Below are 17156 nucleotides of genomic sequence, written 5' to 3'. Positions count from 1 at the left end.
CATTGTGCAGGTGTACTGTTTATAAAATTACAATAACAAAAAGTTCAGATTGAGTGTGCAGTATAAGGTAACTAGTGTACTTATTTACCTATTCACTTTGCAATAGATTATGGTGTCATGCAAAAATAATATATAATTAGAATTTTTTCTTCAGTATTTAGAGTTGTATTGTGTTCATTTCCATATAGATATAATGTTTTCTTTGAATTCTTTGTCAGAATAAAGCACAGACATTGTACTTTGGTAACTATGATTGGTAATGTGTTTTTTTTTCCTGTTTCTTAGCTATTTAGAGTGAGTCACTGTTGATAGTTTCAGTATAAAAATGTAAGTTTCTCCTATTTCTGTGTTGTTTGTTCAGGAAACCAACATTGCTCCATTCACAGCCACTGCCCACCAAGTCTATGTTGTTTTCCAAGGCCAGTACTCCACCCTACCTTCAGGATTCAGACTCACCTGGACCAGCTGAGAGGATGCTCTCTTTCTTCATCTCTGTCTCTCTCCCTCACACACACACCATTACTAAAGCTATGTCATAATGCCGTGTTATAATAAATATATAATTCAAGAAATGCAACAGTGTGCTCAGTCATTTTTATATCAGGTGCTGCTTGTAAAGCAGAATGCTGCTGCATCAACCTCACTCACCTGCTGATGAGTTAGATGTCACAAACCACACTTATTTTTTGACATGGTGACAAATAAAGGTGTCAATCAAATCAACATGCTTTAAACATTAATAATGACAGCTTTGCGTATTATATTTGTTTTATTGGTTCTCATATTTTAGCAGTGATAAAGATGTTTGTCTAGATGTTTATTGGAAAACTTAAGACAGGCCTGTGCATGTGCCCCTTTGAGAAGAGGGATCTTGCAAGCACGTCAACATTTCAGTCCATAATGGCACAGTTTTGGGCTGATCTCATGATCATCATTACCCTGTGAGGCAAGGTCTTGCACAGATCTCCAGACAAATTGTCATGGTTTGCTGTGTGGCCGGCAGGATGTAGGACCCAAAAGCAAGACTCATGGAAGGCAGCTTTATTTTGACTGTAAATGGTTCTTCCTACAGAAAACAAAACCTGAAAGCGAGGAGCTAGTAATTCGAACTAAACTACTAAATACTGAGGGCTAAAATACACAGCATAACAAGAGGATGGGGAAACACAGCTGGGACTAAAACTCAAAACACTGAACACAGGACAGGGACTATCAAAGTAAAACAGGAAACACATGGCAGGCACAGAGGAACGGAGCACAGGGACAGGAGTGACATGAGACATAACTGACTGGGGAACAAGAAAATAAACATGAAGGCAGAACTAAACCTACACTAAACATGAGGGGCACAGGAACACGACCCAAGAACTAGAATTCAAGGAATACTAGAAAACTTAGGGAGCTAAAAGTAACAGTGATGAACCATGATGAAATCAACACTTGGTCACCAACGCAGGGCCGTGACACAAATGGTCATTCTACATTTCTTTTATTTCTGAATAATCGTACTAACAGTGGTCATTTTCTCACCAAGCTTCTTGTTGAATGTCTGGTAGCTTTTACAGCTTTGTGCAGGTCCCCAGTCTTGTCGCTCATGACCAGAAGAGGTTGGAATGGAACAAATTGTTTCTATGGATAGATGCTTTCTACACATAACGAGTTGAGATCAGGAGTGTCTGCAACTGATTGATTGACTGACTGATTATAATGTAAGTGCCTGATGGGCACACAACCAATCTGTTGGAGCCAGAATTCTGGCTGGACTGCAGGGGATCGAATAGTTATACTTAATGACACACAAATTGATTTATAACTTTTATGTAATGTGTGTCGTCTCTCTCCATTAAAATGAAACTACCACAAAACTAGAGGCTTTTGTTTTGTTTTTGTAAGTGACCAAACTTAAAAATTCAGCATGGGATCAAATAATTAGCAAACTGTATGTTTAGCAAGATGAAGTAGTTTGTTGCTAGTTTTAGTAAAGGAACAATGGTACTATTACTAGGCCCTTTTTTTCTTAGGTCAGGAAGGAGCACAGAAGGGTAAAGTTGTTCATGCAACGAGCATACAAGATGCAGCACAAAAACCGTGAAACTGTCAGTTTGCTTTAAAGTGGTCAATTTTGTTTTGTTAGGCAGTGGAAGAACTGGATTTGTTTTTTCTTTTTTAGTTACAAGGTTAAAATATGTCAAGAAGGCAGGTTAACATTAATCCTATAATACATAGTTTTAACGGCATCCACTTCACTGTTATATAAAAACTAATGTAAATCAATGCATAGCTTTACTACTAGCTCTGTCTTTTTATTCACAAATTTTAATTGCCTTCTAGCACTTTCCAAAGTCTACACGAATCACGTTATAATCTGCCCCATGCTGAGCCACGACTGATGCAACACTCACTACCTAAGGGCAGTGTCATGACTCAGACGAGAGCAGACATCCAGACATCTGAGCTATCACAGACTCATCATTTTAGAGTTAATCATATGTTACACAGCTCTGTTAAAGCTCATTCAAAGATTGATAAACAGGAAAACACCTCAAAAATCATACTACTGTGAAAAACCTTTTTACATATATTTACATCATATACTAAAGATAAAGTGAAATGTTTCACTTTGAAATTGTTTTTAATGAATTAATTTACATTTTAATGATAATGGGTTATAGTTCGTGAAAATCAGAACTGCTGCATCTCAAGTTATTTCCCAAACTTCATAGACTTGGGGTTATGGTTGGGCCTCTTGTCGGCAGTCCCATTTCAGTGGTCCTAACACATTCATCAGCAGAGTCAAAGGCCAGCAAAATTTTATACAAATAAACCATAAAAAAAACTAAGCTTGACAGGTTGTGAACTGTTGTGAAAGATAAATACCTACTATTATTATATATTACCTATGTATTATCGGCAGGCACCAAAAAAGTAATAACCAGATGATGGTTGTGTGTGAAACAGAAATTGTAGAGGAAATATAAATAGTAAAAACACAAATGGTATAAATGGGAAATATATGTGTGTTTTGCTCACCTGTAACATTCTCAGAATTACAGAAGTGAAAAGCAATTAAACTGGTGAAACAAAAGCCTGAATGATATAGTTGTACCCCCTGATAGATGGTACAGTCTGCCTGTCTAGCAATGAAGACAATGCTTTAGAGCTTCTGCAACGAAGGGGGGCAGTTAAAGGAACAGGCTGCTGTTTTAATGCAATTTAACCTTTTCCTCCTTTCAGTTTAAACTAGGAAACGTAAAACTCATTCTTCTCCTCTGCTCTTTACACTGTAATAATTCTTCTCATGTTTTACTTTTAATCCAGAGCTCTTGGACCTACAGATTCAGTGGCAGTCACTGATAGGTGTAAATGACCTGAGGGCTGAAGCAGCTTTTTGTCTTATCTTGGTAACTTCAGGGTTAACCCGGGGTTCACGTCTTATTAGGGTATAATTTATGCTGCAAACCTTATCTGCTCCAGAGCGGGTTAGACTAAAGATCAGCAGGTTTGAAATCACTGTCTACTGACCAATCAGTTCCCTAGAATATAGCGGCAGCATTCCTTGGACCTCTGTGTCCAGAGGGCCTAAAGTTTTCCAGTAGCATCATCGTTGCATTTCCTGGATGATCAGTGACAGATAGGAATTCTTAGAAACAACTTTATCATCAAACTTTTTATTTTATTGTTGTATCAACTTTAATATGCTCCAAACTATTAAACACCACCAAGGCTGCACCTGAGAAAAAAAATTGTCTTTTAATTTATTAAAACATTCTCATTTATAGTCTGTCAGATTCTCTGTGTCTTAATGGTAGGGCTATGACTTTGTTAAGTGTGTTAACTTACATAGTTGGCCAATGTGCTATTATTGTAGCTGCCCTTTTACAGTCTCATGACCTAAGTGCACATTGATACTAAACTGCATGATTTTCATCTCACATCAGTGATTTTTTTGAAGAAGCTTTGTTGCTTTGATTCTGTTTAATTTATGGAACGGAAATGAAATCCTGCAGGACCCAGTAAACAACAACATCTTGTAAACAACTGCCAAAATTAAATACAAAATAAATGAAGCAAAGAGTGTTTACAGTTTCTCCTTTATTGTTTACATTAATGCTTAAAAAAGTGTACAAAAAAAAGGCCCTTACCACCCTCCCCCAAAGATCAAATGGTACATCCCCCCCACCCCATACAAGCCCTTTTGGGCTGAATGAATGAGAAAGGGGTTAGGGGGAGGGGTAGTGTGAGTTGGAGTCACTGTGGTGTTCAGGCACTCTGCAGCAAGCATTCCTATGAGCCACATTGATTCTACCAGTTAATTCTAGTTCTGCTGCATGGAGCAAACACTCGCGAAATAACAGCGAAACTCAGATTTGACTCAAGGGTGTGAGGATGAAAGTGCTGCTGCTTTTGTTGTTGATGGGGCAAGCCACCGCTCAGCACAGAGGTGAGACACCTTTTTAAAAAGTTTGCTGAGTTCTAACAGCTGCTTTGAATTCTTATTCTCAAGTAACTTCACAGATTCAAAAAATCTCAGAGAGGAACACTGAAAAAGTTTTTATTTTCAGGGTTACACATCTGTTTAAGCACTGTTGAACCCATCGCAGCTCTGCAGCCTGATCAGTGGGATTAGAGCTGGCTCTAATGTCGATGATTTAAGCAGAATGTACTTTTATTCTTGTTTCCCAAAGTAGTTTGACTGTAGTATTCTGCTATAAAGTATGTTTCCCTTTCAGCTGTGTGTGTGTTACTGTTATAACAAATCACATGTGCATCTTTGAGTCCTTGAGTCTTCATCGCTGTGGGTATTTTGAATAGTGTAATGTAGTGAACATGCTACTGTTATCTTTGTTTTGTCTTCGGTCAGGGTCAGTTTGTTCTGATTTAAGGAACATTTATGCACCCTGACCTCTTTCTGTAAAAGTTTCAGTCAGCAGACTCGAGACAAATAACTTTGGGATTAAGCTCCACTTTTCCATCAGAGGTCAAATATCTGGAAATCTGATCTGGATTAAAGCTTGAGCACCTGTGATGTTATCTTTATCATCATATTCATCACCCCGAATCTGTTCAGGCATGCACTTTTACTTCTCTTCTCACTGGCTCATGAATGAATCAGTGGAACAGTGTGTGTGTGTGTGTGTGTGTGTGTGTGTGTGTGTCTGACAAAAGACAAGGAGAGGGAGAGAGATCAAGAATTAGTGTTTACAGTCACACTCTTCTCTCCTTCATCGCTCCCCAGAGATCACCACCCCCAAACACACACAACACAACACATATAGACAAATCTCTACAACCTAAATACCTCTTTGTGTGTGTGTGTGTGTGTGTGTGTGTGTGTGTGTGTGTGTGTGTGTGTGTGTGTGTGTGTGTGTTGGGGGAAGGGTGACAGGTCATCCTGAACCTAAAATGGCTGACTTAACACATCCCAACACACAAACAGTCAGATGTAATGTTTTGTATGTAAAATATATAAACTAAGTACAGAGCAACATTTCACTGCAAGGTACCAGCAGCACCAGCATTATAGCATAATAATAGTGACAAAGCATCACACACAGTGGACTCATATAGATCGCATATTTTATTAACCCCTCCACTGTTGTTCGATTCTCTCTCGCCTTAAATAATTTGCTCCAATCAGACTTTGGTTCCACGTATTTGAACCCTGAGGATATAACATCTGTATTCCTCGCTACCTATGTGAACATTCTCAATTAAAAAAATGCTTATATATATATATGTATATATATATGTATATATATATATATATATATATATATATATATATATATATATATATATGTGTGTGTGTATATACTAAAAGATATTGAAGAATGAGTCACTCAGAAAAGAAACAGATCAACCTTTGACCTCTGACCCAGATTGATTTTCAAAAAACAAACACATGTTGGTTCATGTGTTTGTTTTGTTCAATACTAAAAACCTATGCACACTGTTTCAGAGTCCCATGGTTCTTAAATTCAGATTTTTAACCAACACAGTGAGAATCTCAGTGGGAAACTGCAGCTGAGTCAATAGACTGTGTGTGTCTGTGTGATTGGTGAGGTGGTAGGCTGTGGGGGTAGATGGGTTTCAGTAGTGTCTGAGAGACTTTACTTGTTTATGGCTCTAATATATTTAGGCTTTGAGGCCTGGAGATGTAATCACTGAGTATCCATTGAGACTGCTCACCTAAAGATGCAAATATTCTGCTCTTATGTGAGGAGGTTTCAAAATAAAGGTTATAGAGTAAACATTCAGAATTGTCTTTTTATTACAAAAACAAGTCAGATCTCACAAGAGTAACACCGAGGTTTTAGACAGTGACTCATCTGAGAGCATACCTGTAAAAAGACCTGAACTAATCTATTCATTCACTCATCAGATCACTAATGTCTCCCCTTATATCATTCTAATGTAACTGTACTACAGGTCTGTTTCCTGCCATATTGAATCTGGCCAGTAATGCAGTAATCAGCAGTAATGCAACATGTGGAGACCCAGAACCTGAAGTCTACTGCAAGCTGGTGGAGCACGTTCCAGGACGGAGGATAAAGAACCCACACTGTCTCAAATGTGATGCCAACTCCGTTCTGTCCAGAGGTACGAGACAAGACTCCAGATTCTTCTTTACATCAAAGATCCAGTTTGCTTTAATCCAGAACCAGAATCACACAGATCACTTCAAATTATCCAAATGAATTCACATTTTACCTTCAAATTAAACATTTTGCAGCATCATTAAAGTACCATTTGCACTTAGCTATGAAATTCCAGTGCACTACTACAGTAGTCATCTCTGTGTGCAGAACGTCATCCAATCACAAATGCTATTGATGGAACCAATCGGTGGTGGCAAAGTCCAAGTATCAAGAATGGACAACAGTTTCACTGGATTACCATCACACTGGATTTGAAACAGGTAACACAAACACAAGTAAGACCCACACAGACTAAAACATAAAGAATGATCACAGATAAAAATGCAACCATTAGAGGAAAAATTTCAAGTACAGCAACTCTAATATCTACTGATATTTACTTAGACTCCTTCTGTCCAATCAATCTTTCCGAGTTAACTTCAATAATGTATTCTTCTAAACAATCAGTGTGCCGTTGAGACCCCATTAATTAATACCTCAGTTTTAAATATGATTAATATTATTATTAACGAGCTCCATACAAAGGGGTTTAAGGTGTCAGTAATTAAAGCATTACTTAAAAAGCTATCGCTTAATTCACCAACTATAGACCAATTTATGACCTTTCTTTACTCAAACAGTTGACTCGTCATCATCAGTGTAAGCCATGCACACTTGACATGTTCCTTCAGGATTTTCTGGTAGAAAGCAAAATGTGTTCTTCCATCAATTAGGGCGAGTCGTACAGGTGTTGGAGGGAGGGAGCTTTGGATAGCTTTATATGGCTTTAACAGCTGCATTTTGTATTTACTTTATGGCATCATCTTCTCTTTCCCTTTACTCCTAACTGGTTGTGGCTGGTGGCTGCCCCTCCCTGAGCCTGGTTCTTCCTGTGAACAGGGAGTTTTTCCTTCCTACTGTCACCAAGTGCATGCTTATAGGGGTTTTTCTTTCTTTCTAATATTCACCTTGTAAAATAAAGCACCTAAAGGCAACTGTTGATGTCAAATGGTGCTTTATGAATAAAATGTGAAAAATGAAAGTTTTGTTTTTCTTTTCATGACCAGAGGGGACAATAAAAGCACAGAGGAACACATTAACCAGATGAACAGTGCCAGTATCCTCTGTTCTTTACTCAAAGTCTTTGAGTAACTTTGAACTTTTGTGCTGTCCAGGTTTTTCAGATCGCGTACATCATTATCAAGGCTGCTAATTCTCCTCGAGCAGGTGAGACTGGCCCATGTACTGCCTGTTTATCTGCCTTTGACACAATCACAGAGTAAATATTTAAGACATCGTTCCATGTTTGCTATTCTGATCTGTCTGTTTCTCAGGTAATTGGATCCTTGAGCGGTCTCTGGATGGAGTTTCCTTTGAGCCCTGGCAATTTTATGCCATCAGTGACTCTGAGTGTTTATATCGCTACAACATCACACCACGACTGGGACCACCAACCTATAAGAGTGATACAGAGGTCATCTGTACATCTTATTATTCCAGATTAAACCCACTAGAGCATGGAGAGGTGAGGCTTGCACTTGCTATGCTCATGTTATCTGTCTCAAATCAAATCACTTTTTTATTGTCACATCACATGTGCAGGTCTCCCTTTCTGTTTAGCGTCTGTCCATCTTTGACCTTTCTTCTTTTCCTTGTGCCTCTTTCTGTCTCTCAGATCCATACCTCCCTAATTAATGGCCGACCTGGAGCCGATGATTTAACCTCAGATCTGCTGAATTTTACGTCGGCGCGTTACATCAGACTGAGACTTCAGCGAATCCGAACACTGAATGCCGACCTGATGACCCTGAGTGCTCGCGATCCTCGAGATATTGACCCTATTGTCACTCGGAGGGTGAGATAAGCTGCAAAAAGTTGATCTTTGACCAATAAACTGACTTGTACTTTCTGATACCTTTTGTGTTACCGTGTTTCTCAGTATTATTATTCCATCAAAGACATCTCTGTGGGTGGGATGTGTATCTGCTATGGACATGCTCAGAGCTGCCCACTTGACCCTGTTAGCAAGGTAACGGCAAACGCCCGAGCATCTGTATATTGGAACATATGTAAAGTGTTTCACCAGGTGAAATATATGTGTGTGTGTGTGTGTGTGTGTGTGTGTGTGTGAGTACAGAAGCTTCATTGTGTATGTGAGCACAATACTTGTGGAGAAAGCTGTAACGAATGCTGCCCAGGTTACCATCAGCAGCCATGGCAACCAGGGACCATCTCCGATGGAAACACGTGTGAAAGTAAGAAACACCCTTAAACACACTGAGTACCATTTCTTTGTGTGCTATTTGTTAACCTGTCTCTGTTTGTCTCTCAGAATGTAACTGTCACAATAAAGCAGACGACTGTTACTACAATCAAACCATCTCTGAACTCTCTTTGAGTTTAAACACTCACGGTGTTCGTCAGGGAGGTGGAGTTTGTTTTAACTGTCAGCAAAACACAGCTGGCATCAACTGTGAGACCTGCAAAGATGGATACTTCAGACCTGCTGAGGTACTGACACAATATTACAAACTGGCTAAGGTTATTGACATAATGCAGCAATTTATACCACAGAGTTGCTAAAGTATTGACACAAGTAAAACTATATCTGGAGATCCTGACTCAGAATGTCTCTCTGCATGATCTGTATGTGTGTGTGTGTGTGTGTGTGTGTGTGTGTAGGTTTCTCCATATTCTGACTTTCCATGTGTTGAATGTAAATGTGATCTGAGAGGCTCAAAGTCTTCAGTCTGCGCCAGAGACAACACACAGCCAGGTTAGTATATTTTTATTATTAGTAGTAGCGGTAGTATTGTTGTTCTGCAGCAGTTTTTTGCAGTATAACTATATTTCTTGGATGTGTGTGTGTGTGTGTGTGTGTGTGTGTGTGTGTGTGTGTGTGTACGTTTAGGTTTGCTTGCAGGTCAGTGCATGTGTAAGGAGGGGTTTGCAGGTCAACAGTGTGACCGTTGTGCGTTTGGATACAGAGATTTTCCTCAGTGTTTTCGCTGTGAGTGTAGCCTGTCAGGCAGCATCAACACTGACCCATGCAGCCCCTGCATCTGCAAGGTAAACACCACCTGCTCTTCAATATCTGACCTGCTTTCTGGTGTTTCACCTGGTCCCTAACCTTACCTGTTCTCTCATCCTCAGGAGAATGTGATGGGAGCTCACTGTGATCTGTGCAAGCCAGGTTTTTTTAACCTCCAGGAGAGCAATCCTCTCGGATGTACCAGCTGCTTCTGCTTTGGTGTGTCTGATGTCTGCGAGAGCTCTGGCTTGTCCATAGGGCAGGTAAAAAATACCTGTGTTCAGGTAACAGCACCATATTGCATGCCTACATCATGAAGAACCTCTAATTATGTTGGGGTTGTTTTTTTCAGGTGGTTACTGCAGAAGCTTTGCTCTTCCCCTCTGAAACAATCACCACCACCCCTGTACTTCACAGCAATGAGATACCCATTCATAGCAACATTTCCTCTGGTGCCACCCACCAACAAATGCTGTGGTGGGCGGCACCCCAAAGTTTCCTTGGTAACAAGGTAAGCTACCATTTCCATATTTGCTCATTATGCCAAACACATGCCAGTCTCTCCATCTACTTTCTGACTTCTCTCTGTCTGTAGCTGTTGTCTTATGGAGGTTTCCTGAACTACTTTGTGGTTTATGATGCTCCACTTGACTTTGAAAACCCCACCCTGTCCGCCCACTGTGACATCATTATCAAGGTGAGAACAAACATGTGATTAGATCACTATTTTGATTTCTCTAGATTGGTATGTTGTGTTGTTATCAGACACCATCTACATTTTCACAGTGCATGTTTTATATTGAAAATGTAGCAGTGGTCTCTTGAAGGGCTTCAACATCCAGACTGAAGAAACTCTCTCATTCTCAGGGTAATGGTTTGGCTCTTCGTCTTTCACGTCTTCTCCCACTATCCCTCTCTACACTGGCTGAGCAATTGGTTAACGTGCCAATGGTCTGGCAGCAATTTGCGTATGACCAAACAGGCAGGCATGTTACCCGAGATGACCTGCTATTGGTTCTTGCCGATGTGACGTCACTGGTTGTCAGAGTTTACCTGAATACCTCCGCCACCGGAACGATACGGTGAGGAAAAGTAAATGATAACATATGGTCAAATCACTTATCTAAGGCTGAGTTGGAGATTAAAAAGACTCAGATAGCAAGGCTGAGATTCACTTAACCTGAAGCTTGAGTCATACCGAGTCATCTCCCCAGCACAATTCTGCAGGAGGAGCCCAACATCAGTATGAACACTGCTGAAGATGGAATATTGACTGTCTCTGTCTATCACAGCCTCAGCTCCGTCTCTCTGGACATCGGTGACGCTAGCTCGCATTCTGAGGTTCAAGCACTTGCTGTGGAGAGATGTGAATGCCCGTGGGGTTACAGTGGCACTTCCTGTGAGGTAATTTATTTAAGACTGAAACTATTTTTCATAATTTTGGATGCTATTGAAATGCAGACTTTCAACATTCAAGGGACAGAATTAAAAAAAATAAAAATAGTATCTTACCACAGAGGAGTTTGCACTATTTTAGACTCAGCCCCTTAAATGAAATTCTCAATTCAAGGACAGGTGAGGGCTATGTTTTTATTGTTTGCTAATCAGTTAAGCCCAGAATAAGTTTGAAGTGCAGCAGCTGGGTAGTGTAGTGGTAAGACTACAGTTCCCACCGGCATCCAATAAGGGTCGTGGCTAGACCCCCCATGCTAAAACCAAGCCCTGGAATGGCGCGGCTACGTCTGCAGCCTATGCGCAGCTGGGACACAAGCATTTCATTACATGTTGTACTGTGTATGTGACAAAGTGAAATTGGAGTGCATCCTTAGTAATATCAGTTCAATACCTAATTGTTTGTGCATTTTTGTGTTTTAGTCGTGCCTACCAGGTTTCTACAGAGTGGGTGGAATCTTGTTTGGAGGAAACTGTATGCAGTGTGAATGCAATGATCATGCCGCTGAGTGTGACATCAATGGAGTTTGTGTGGTGAGTCACGTCACAATCAGAACAATCAGAAACCGTTTTCTCACCTGCTGTTCTGACACATGGTTCATTCCCTGTCCACTGTGTGGTCATCTCTCTCTGACCTTTTACTGATTCGTCCGTCTAACTTTTCTCAGGGCTGTACCCACAACACCACGGGCCCTCATTGTGATCAGTGTCTTCTGGGTTTCTATGGTGATGCCACAGAGGGAAGAACAGATGACTGCCAGTTGTGTCCATGCCCTCTAACGAAACCATCCAACAGGTTTGTCTTTGTCATTGGACCTCATTCAAACCAATTAAAGTTTATTAGTACAGGCAGTATGTAAGAACACCTCTGTGCCCTAGGTTCAGTCCCACTTGTGTGTTGGATGCATCTGGACAGGTACTGTGTGACCAGTGTCAGGATGGGTACACTGGAACCAACTGTGAGAAGTAAGTATGATTGAGAAGCCGATCAACCCAATGATAAACTGATAACCCAGCATAACACATGGGTTTGTGTCTTCAGGTGTGCTAGTGGTTTCTATGGGAACCCACAGGTAGTGGGTGGGACCTGCGTTCGCTGTGAGTGTAACGGTAATGTGGACATCAGTGAGGCAGGACACTGCGATACTGTCAGCGGGGAATGCTTGCGTTGCCTCGGAAACACAGCAGGGAGACACTGCGAGTTGTGTCGGCCTGGGTACTATGGAGATGCTGTGCACACCAAAGACTGTCGGGGTGCGTTACACATATCTGCTTTGACATCAGTAATCATACACACTTAATGACTAAATGGGCCATTTTACCATTTTAGATACATGATTGATTTCAATTTGTTAATGTGAGTTTTTCTCACACTGAAAGGTTAGTGATCGACTTCCACTGTGACCATTCACATGGTCTGTGTGAATAGTACCCACGCAGCTATGTCTTAAACACATAGAAGTCTGGATGAGATCGAGTTTTCCACTTCTAAATTCATGAAAAAATTAATCACGCTGTCTAATCGTATACTTATTAGAGACAGCATTACCGTGGCCTCCAGTAACACTTGGGAAATTTTGGAATCATTATTGACCAGGATATGGATGTGTGTAAATAAATATAATGTTCTCTTATGCTTTCGTTCATCTTCAGTTGATCCACCACATCACATTGAGTGTTAACAGAAACTAGAAAAGAGATCATGTTTCTCCCAAATCACCTTCTAGTTACCTGCTTCTTGTTAAATCCAGAATTGAATTTAAAATCATTTTCTCACATATGCAGTCCTGATAATCAGGCCACGTTGTTTCTTAAAGACTTCATAGTACCACATTTTCCAATATCCCTGCAATAAAAGCAGCATTTTATTTTTCTTCTCAGCCCTCAACCAGTCATGGTAGATCACTCCCCGTCCCTGAGCCTGGCTCTGCCTGAGGTTTCATTCTGCTGAAAGAAGGCTCTTAAGCCTTGATTATACTCTGTCATGGACATGGACACAGTCTGTTGAGTCATTCCTGTTATACAGGCCAACACACAGTTGTGCATTGTAATTTAAAGTCTCCATGGATTAGTCCACAGTCAAGAAAAACTGGCTGTCACACAGACCTCTGCATGGACGCTCGCACTCACCATACAGTAATGAAATTTATGTCCCTCAGACCCTAGCAGGCAAGGAAAAAGCAAGACCTTTCAACCATCACAGCAAAACACTAAATATGTTAACCACAACATACATGAATAGTTTAAATAAGCATCATGGGTCATAGTGAAAAATAGGCTCTCAGTCTGGAAAGTGAAGTCAGTGTGGAAAAAACTAACACCCAGGCGCACTCAGAATTGCTTACACAGAGAAACACTCACTGCCTTTGTTTGAAATGTTGATCTTTTACAAATCCAGATTAGAGTCGACCTATGGACTCTTTGTTCTGCTATCACATGACTGTCTGTGACTATGTGTGAGTGTGTATCAGTACTTGTGATTGCATATACTACTATCTAGTGGTGACATAATCAAACTGCACTCTGTTGATAATTTATAGCAGTACATTTTTCCTTATTTTCCAGACTTTGAAAAGAGTTGAGATTCACAGTCATTCTCGTCTGCACAACTGTTTTAAATCAAACTTGAATTTCCAGATACAAAAATGTAGCAAAATTCAGTTTTATTTAATTAGCATTTCTCAAGGAATTGCAGCACCGTTACCTTTGTGGTAGAGAGGAAGAACTCCCCTATAAGGAGAACCATACACAGGGCTGCTGCAAATAGTTGAGAGTGAGGGGAAAGAAGATGGAAGAGAAAGCACAGAGAGGAGAAAAGAATCAAAAGCACAAAAGCTCTTAGATGCTGTACTGTTTGTCAGTAAACAGCAAACAACTTTAAGAAACTGTTGTAGAGGTGGTGTCACTTGACCTGGGCTGTTAACGGGTAGGAAGTTTCACGTAATTTTTGACAGCAAGTGGGGCTTTCTTTCAGAATGTGGCTGTGATGTCAACGGGGCCCTTTCCAGTCAATGTAATGTCACAACAGGCCAGTGTATCTGCAGAGAGAATGTGACGGGACGCACCTGTGACCACTGCAAGGTGAGAGACACACATGCATGTGTGGCATACACTGTTTTTGTTTTGTGTTTGTTATTTTCATTTATACTTTGTGTAAAACTTGTTTTTCAGTCAGGATTCTATGGGCTGCAAAGTGGCCATGGCTGTATGCCATGTGGCTGCAACAAATCAGGATCTCTGTTTGAATCATGTGATAAGGAGGGGCAGTGCCAGTGTGTAGAGGGTGTGACTGGACACAAATGTGACCGCTGCAGTAGGGGTTACTATGGTTTCCATGACAAAGGCTGCATAGGTAATAAACTGTAAGCTACAAGTCTTCATGCTGATTTGTTGACATTTCTGTCTCTAATTGATTGTTACTTTCTCCTCCCAGCATGCTCCTGTGATCACACTGGTGGGAACTGTAACCCTGAGAATGGAGAGTGCATCTGCCCCACCCACACAGAGGGAGAGACCTGCAATAAGTGTGTAAAAAATTACTGGGGCCATAACCCCACCACAGGCTGCAAGGTAACAAACACACACACACACACACACACACACACACACACACACACACACACACACACCTTGTGAGACAGGTTAACTGTGTAGTGTCTGTTTAGCCTTGCAGCTGCAGTGAAGCAGGAAGCTCTTCCCCTCATTGTGACCTGACCAATGGACAATGTCTGTGCAAAGAGGGGTTCTTTGGCAAGTCATGCGACCAGTGTGCACCTGGTTACTATGGGTACCCAGCATGCTCAGCCTGTGGCTGTGACATGGCAGGCACAGAGGAGACCTTTTGCAACGCTACCTTGGGGGTGTGTTCCTGCCAAAACACTGGAAATTGTGTGTGCAAGGTAATGTGTGAGTTGTTTGTTTGTATATAAGTTCTGGTTTAGAGATCTCATCAAATCAGTGATGGTCCTGCTTAAGCTAATAAAAAGACCCTCATGAAATTCCATATTCCAAAATCATACACATGCAAAACATTCTCAAAAACTGAACATGTGGGCAGATTTTCCTTCATCAGTAGCATCAAGTGCTGCACTGCTTCCTGCACAGCTTGAAATGTTTGATTGCTCTGGGAAAGTTAAACTTTGCTGTTAATCTCAAATTCTTTTTATGTTGCTCACATGTTTCTGTAGGGTATAATATGAGTTTGTCCTCTATGTGTGTGTATTTTTTCAGCCTGGGGTCTCAGGCCGGCGATGTGAAGAGTGTGTTTCTGGTTGGTTCGGACTGTCAGCTGAAAATCTAGATGGTTGTTTGCAGTGTTTCTGTTCAGGACTGAGCCAAGACTGCGAGGAACAGGGAGGACTGACCAGAGTACCAGTGAGTACATCTTTTGCATAATCATTGTAGTTTACGCATCATGACATACACAGTTAAGGCTCCAAAGAGTTCTCCCTCATGCTGTCCCTTCTCACAGGTGTACCTGGCTTACTCCTCCACTCTTCCATTCCTGTCATTGGTCAGTCAGTCAAACCTGCAGGGTACTGTATCTGGAGTGTACCGTCAGGGCAGTGAAATGCTGCTCGACACCCGTCAGCTCAACACCAGCGGGCTGACAGGCCCGCTCTACTGGAGGCTCCCCGCTCAGTTTGAAGGAAACCAGGTACTATTATCCAAATTGATGCCTGATACTGTCTCGTTGCTTCCACTGTACCTTCAGCCCAATCGGCTAACAGACAGCTGCTGTTGCCCACACTGTTTAAATATGTGCTTTGGTTGTTTAAATAGTCACAGAATGATTTAGTCTTGCAACCTTTAAATGTGTTGGTTTAGACTTTACAATTTTCACTTCATTATAGTAGTAGCGTAAACTGCTGTGTGTGCTTAGTGGTGTACTTATGTTGTTTTCACTTTCCAGCTACTATCATATGGCGGACTGCTTTCTTACACGGTCACCTTTCACGCTGAGGATGGCTCAGGACTTTCTAATCAGGAGCCTCAGGTGCTAATGAGGGGCGGGACTCTGAGGAAGCTTGCCATATACACTGACATGGTTGCTCCAAGCAATGGTGTCACGACTCAGCATGACATCAGGCTGACAGAGGTACAGCTGTACAGCAACATGTTAAAATAAAGACAGATGTTTAGAAAGAAAACCTGCTCACTGTGTGTGTGTGTGTTACAGCACAAGTGGAAGTATTTTAACTCCGTATCACAGAGGTCGGTGAGTCACGCTGACTTCATGTCCGTCCTCAGTAATATTGAGTACATCATCATCAAAGCGTCTTATGGTACCAGACTGCAGCAGAGCAGGTATTTGTAAACACTGTACTACACATTGTATTAAAATAACTGATTATGGTTAAAAATAAACTGTGGGCGAAATAAAATGCAGTATAATTCGGGCTGATCAAGCCCCAAGCTCCTAACCTTAAAAGTAGATACTGTGTCTTTCCCAGTGGTGGGATAACATTTTGATCTGTAGCTAAATCAAGGAGCAGGTGGAGGTATGCGCTTAGAAAAAGGAATTAAAGTGAGTAGAAACGAGACAGAATACTTACATGTGAATGATAGGGATGCAGAGGTAAAGGTGACGATGCAAGGATTAGAGATAGTGAAGGTGGTTATGTTTAAATACCTGGAGTCACTGACAAAGCAACATACAAAGAGGCGCTGAAGAGGTGAAGAAAAGAGTGCAAGTGTTAGAGGTGATCTGTGACAGAGGGACAGCAGCAAGTGGGAAAGGGTAGTGAGACCTGCTATGATATATGATTTGGAGACGGTGGTGCTGACAAAACGACAGCCAAAGCTGGAGGTGGAGGTGGCAGAGTTAAAGATTTTCATTATAAGTGGTCAGAGAGGACAGGACTATATCTGACAGACAGCTCAGGATGAGAGAAAGAAAGAAAGGCAAGGCTGAGATGGCTTGGACATATGACATATTCATCAAAGGATGTTGAAGCTGCCAGGCAGAAGAAAACGAGGAAGATCTCAGAGGATGGATGTGGAGAAGGAGACCAAGAATAGGGTTGGTGTGACAG

The 17156-nt window shown here is 41.2% G+C and overlaps 2 protein-coding genes across 3 annotated transcripts in view; both read left to right on the top strand.

Annotated features, from left to right (window-relative positions):
• The window catches only part of cubn (cubilin (intrinsic factor-cobalamin receptor)), a 78955-nt gene extending 78414 nt beyond the window's left edge, over nt 1-541 (top strand). Inside the window, exon 67 of the mRNA XM_085286227.1 lies at nt 362-541. Within this exon, the coding sequence (XP_085142353.1) occupies nt 362-469 (108 nt within the window). The 3' untranslated portion in view covers nt 470-541. The remainder of the gene's footprint in view (nt 1-361) is intronic.
• Nucleotides 542-4282: 3741 nt separating this feature from the next.
• The window catches only part of lama1 (laminin, alpha 1), a 33597-nt gene continuing 20723 nt past the window's right edge, over nt 4283-17156 (top strand). For both annotated transcript variants that reach the window (XM_085286226.1, XM_085286225.1), the window contains exons 1-28: nt 4283-4441; nt 6430-6600; nt 6807-6919; nt 7814-7865; nt 7973-8163; nt 8314-8493; nt 8578-8667; nt 8776-8893; nt 8971-9149; nt 9321-9414; nt 9550-9707; nt 9792-9932; nt 10022-10180; nt 10265-10366; nt 10537-10751; nt 10962-11073; nt 11545-11655; nt 11790-11917; nt 12001-12087; nt 12164-12375; nt 14096-14202; nt 14293-14473; nt 14555-14691; nt 14787-15020; nt 15352-15495; nt 15593-15778; nt 16034-16219; nt 16301-16428. In XM_085286226.1, the coding sequence (XP_085142352.1) occupies nt 4387-4441; nt 6430-6600; nt 6807-6919; nt 7814-7865; nt 7973-8163; nt 8314-8493; nt 8578-8667; nt 8776-8893; nt 8971-9149; nt 9321-9414; nt 9550-9707; nt 9792-9932; nt 10022-10180; nt 10265-10366; nt 10537-10751; nt 10962-11073; nt 11545-11655; nt 11790-11917; nt 12001-12087; nt 12164-12375; nt 14096-14202; nt 14293-14473; nt 14555-14691; nt 14787-15020; nt 15352-15495; nt 15593-15778; nt 16034-16219; nt 16301-16428 (3971 nt within the window). In that variant the 5' untranslated portion in view covers nt 4283-4386. The remainder of the gene's footprint in view (nt 4442-6429; nt 6601-6806; nt 6920-7813; nt 7866-7972; nt 8164-8313; nt 8494-8577; nt 8668-8775; nt 8894-8970; nt 9150-9320; nt 9415-9549; nt 9708-9791; nt 9933-10021; nt 10181-10264; nt 10367-10536; nt 10752-10961; nt 11074-11544; nt 11656-11789; nt 11918-12000; nt 12088-12163; nt 12376-14095; nt 14203-14292; nt 14474-14554; nt 14692-14786; nt 15021-15351; nt 15496-15592; nt 15779-16033; nt 16220-16300; nt 16429-17156) is intronic.

Source organism: Mchenga conophoros, linkage group LG9 (assembly GCF_057382185.1).
Source record: "Mchenga conophoros isolate Kocher_MC1m ecotype Shallow Benthic linkage group LG9, M_conophoros_male_GT1.1, whole genome shotgun sequence".
Taxonomy (NCBI): domain Eukaryota; kingdom Metazoa; phylum Chordata; class Actinopteri; order Cichliformes; family Cichlidae; genus Mchenga; species Mchenga conophoros.
Note: the sequence above shows the minus strand (reverse complement) of the source record. Positions and strands in the feature narration are given on the sequence as shown.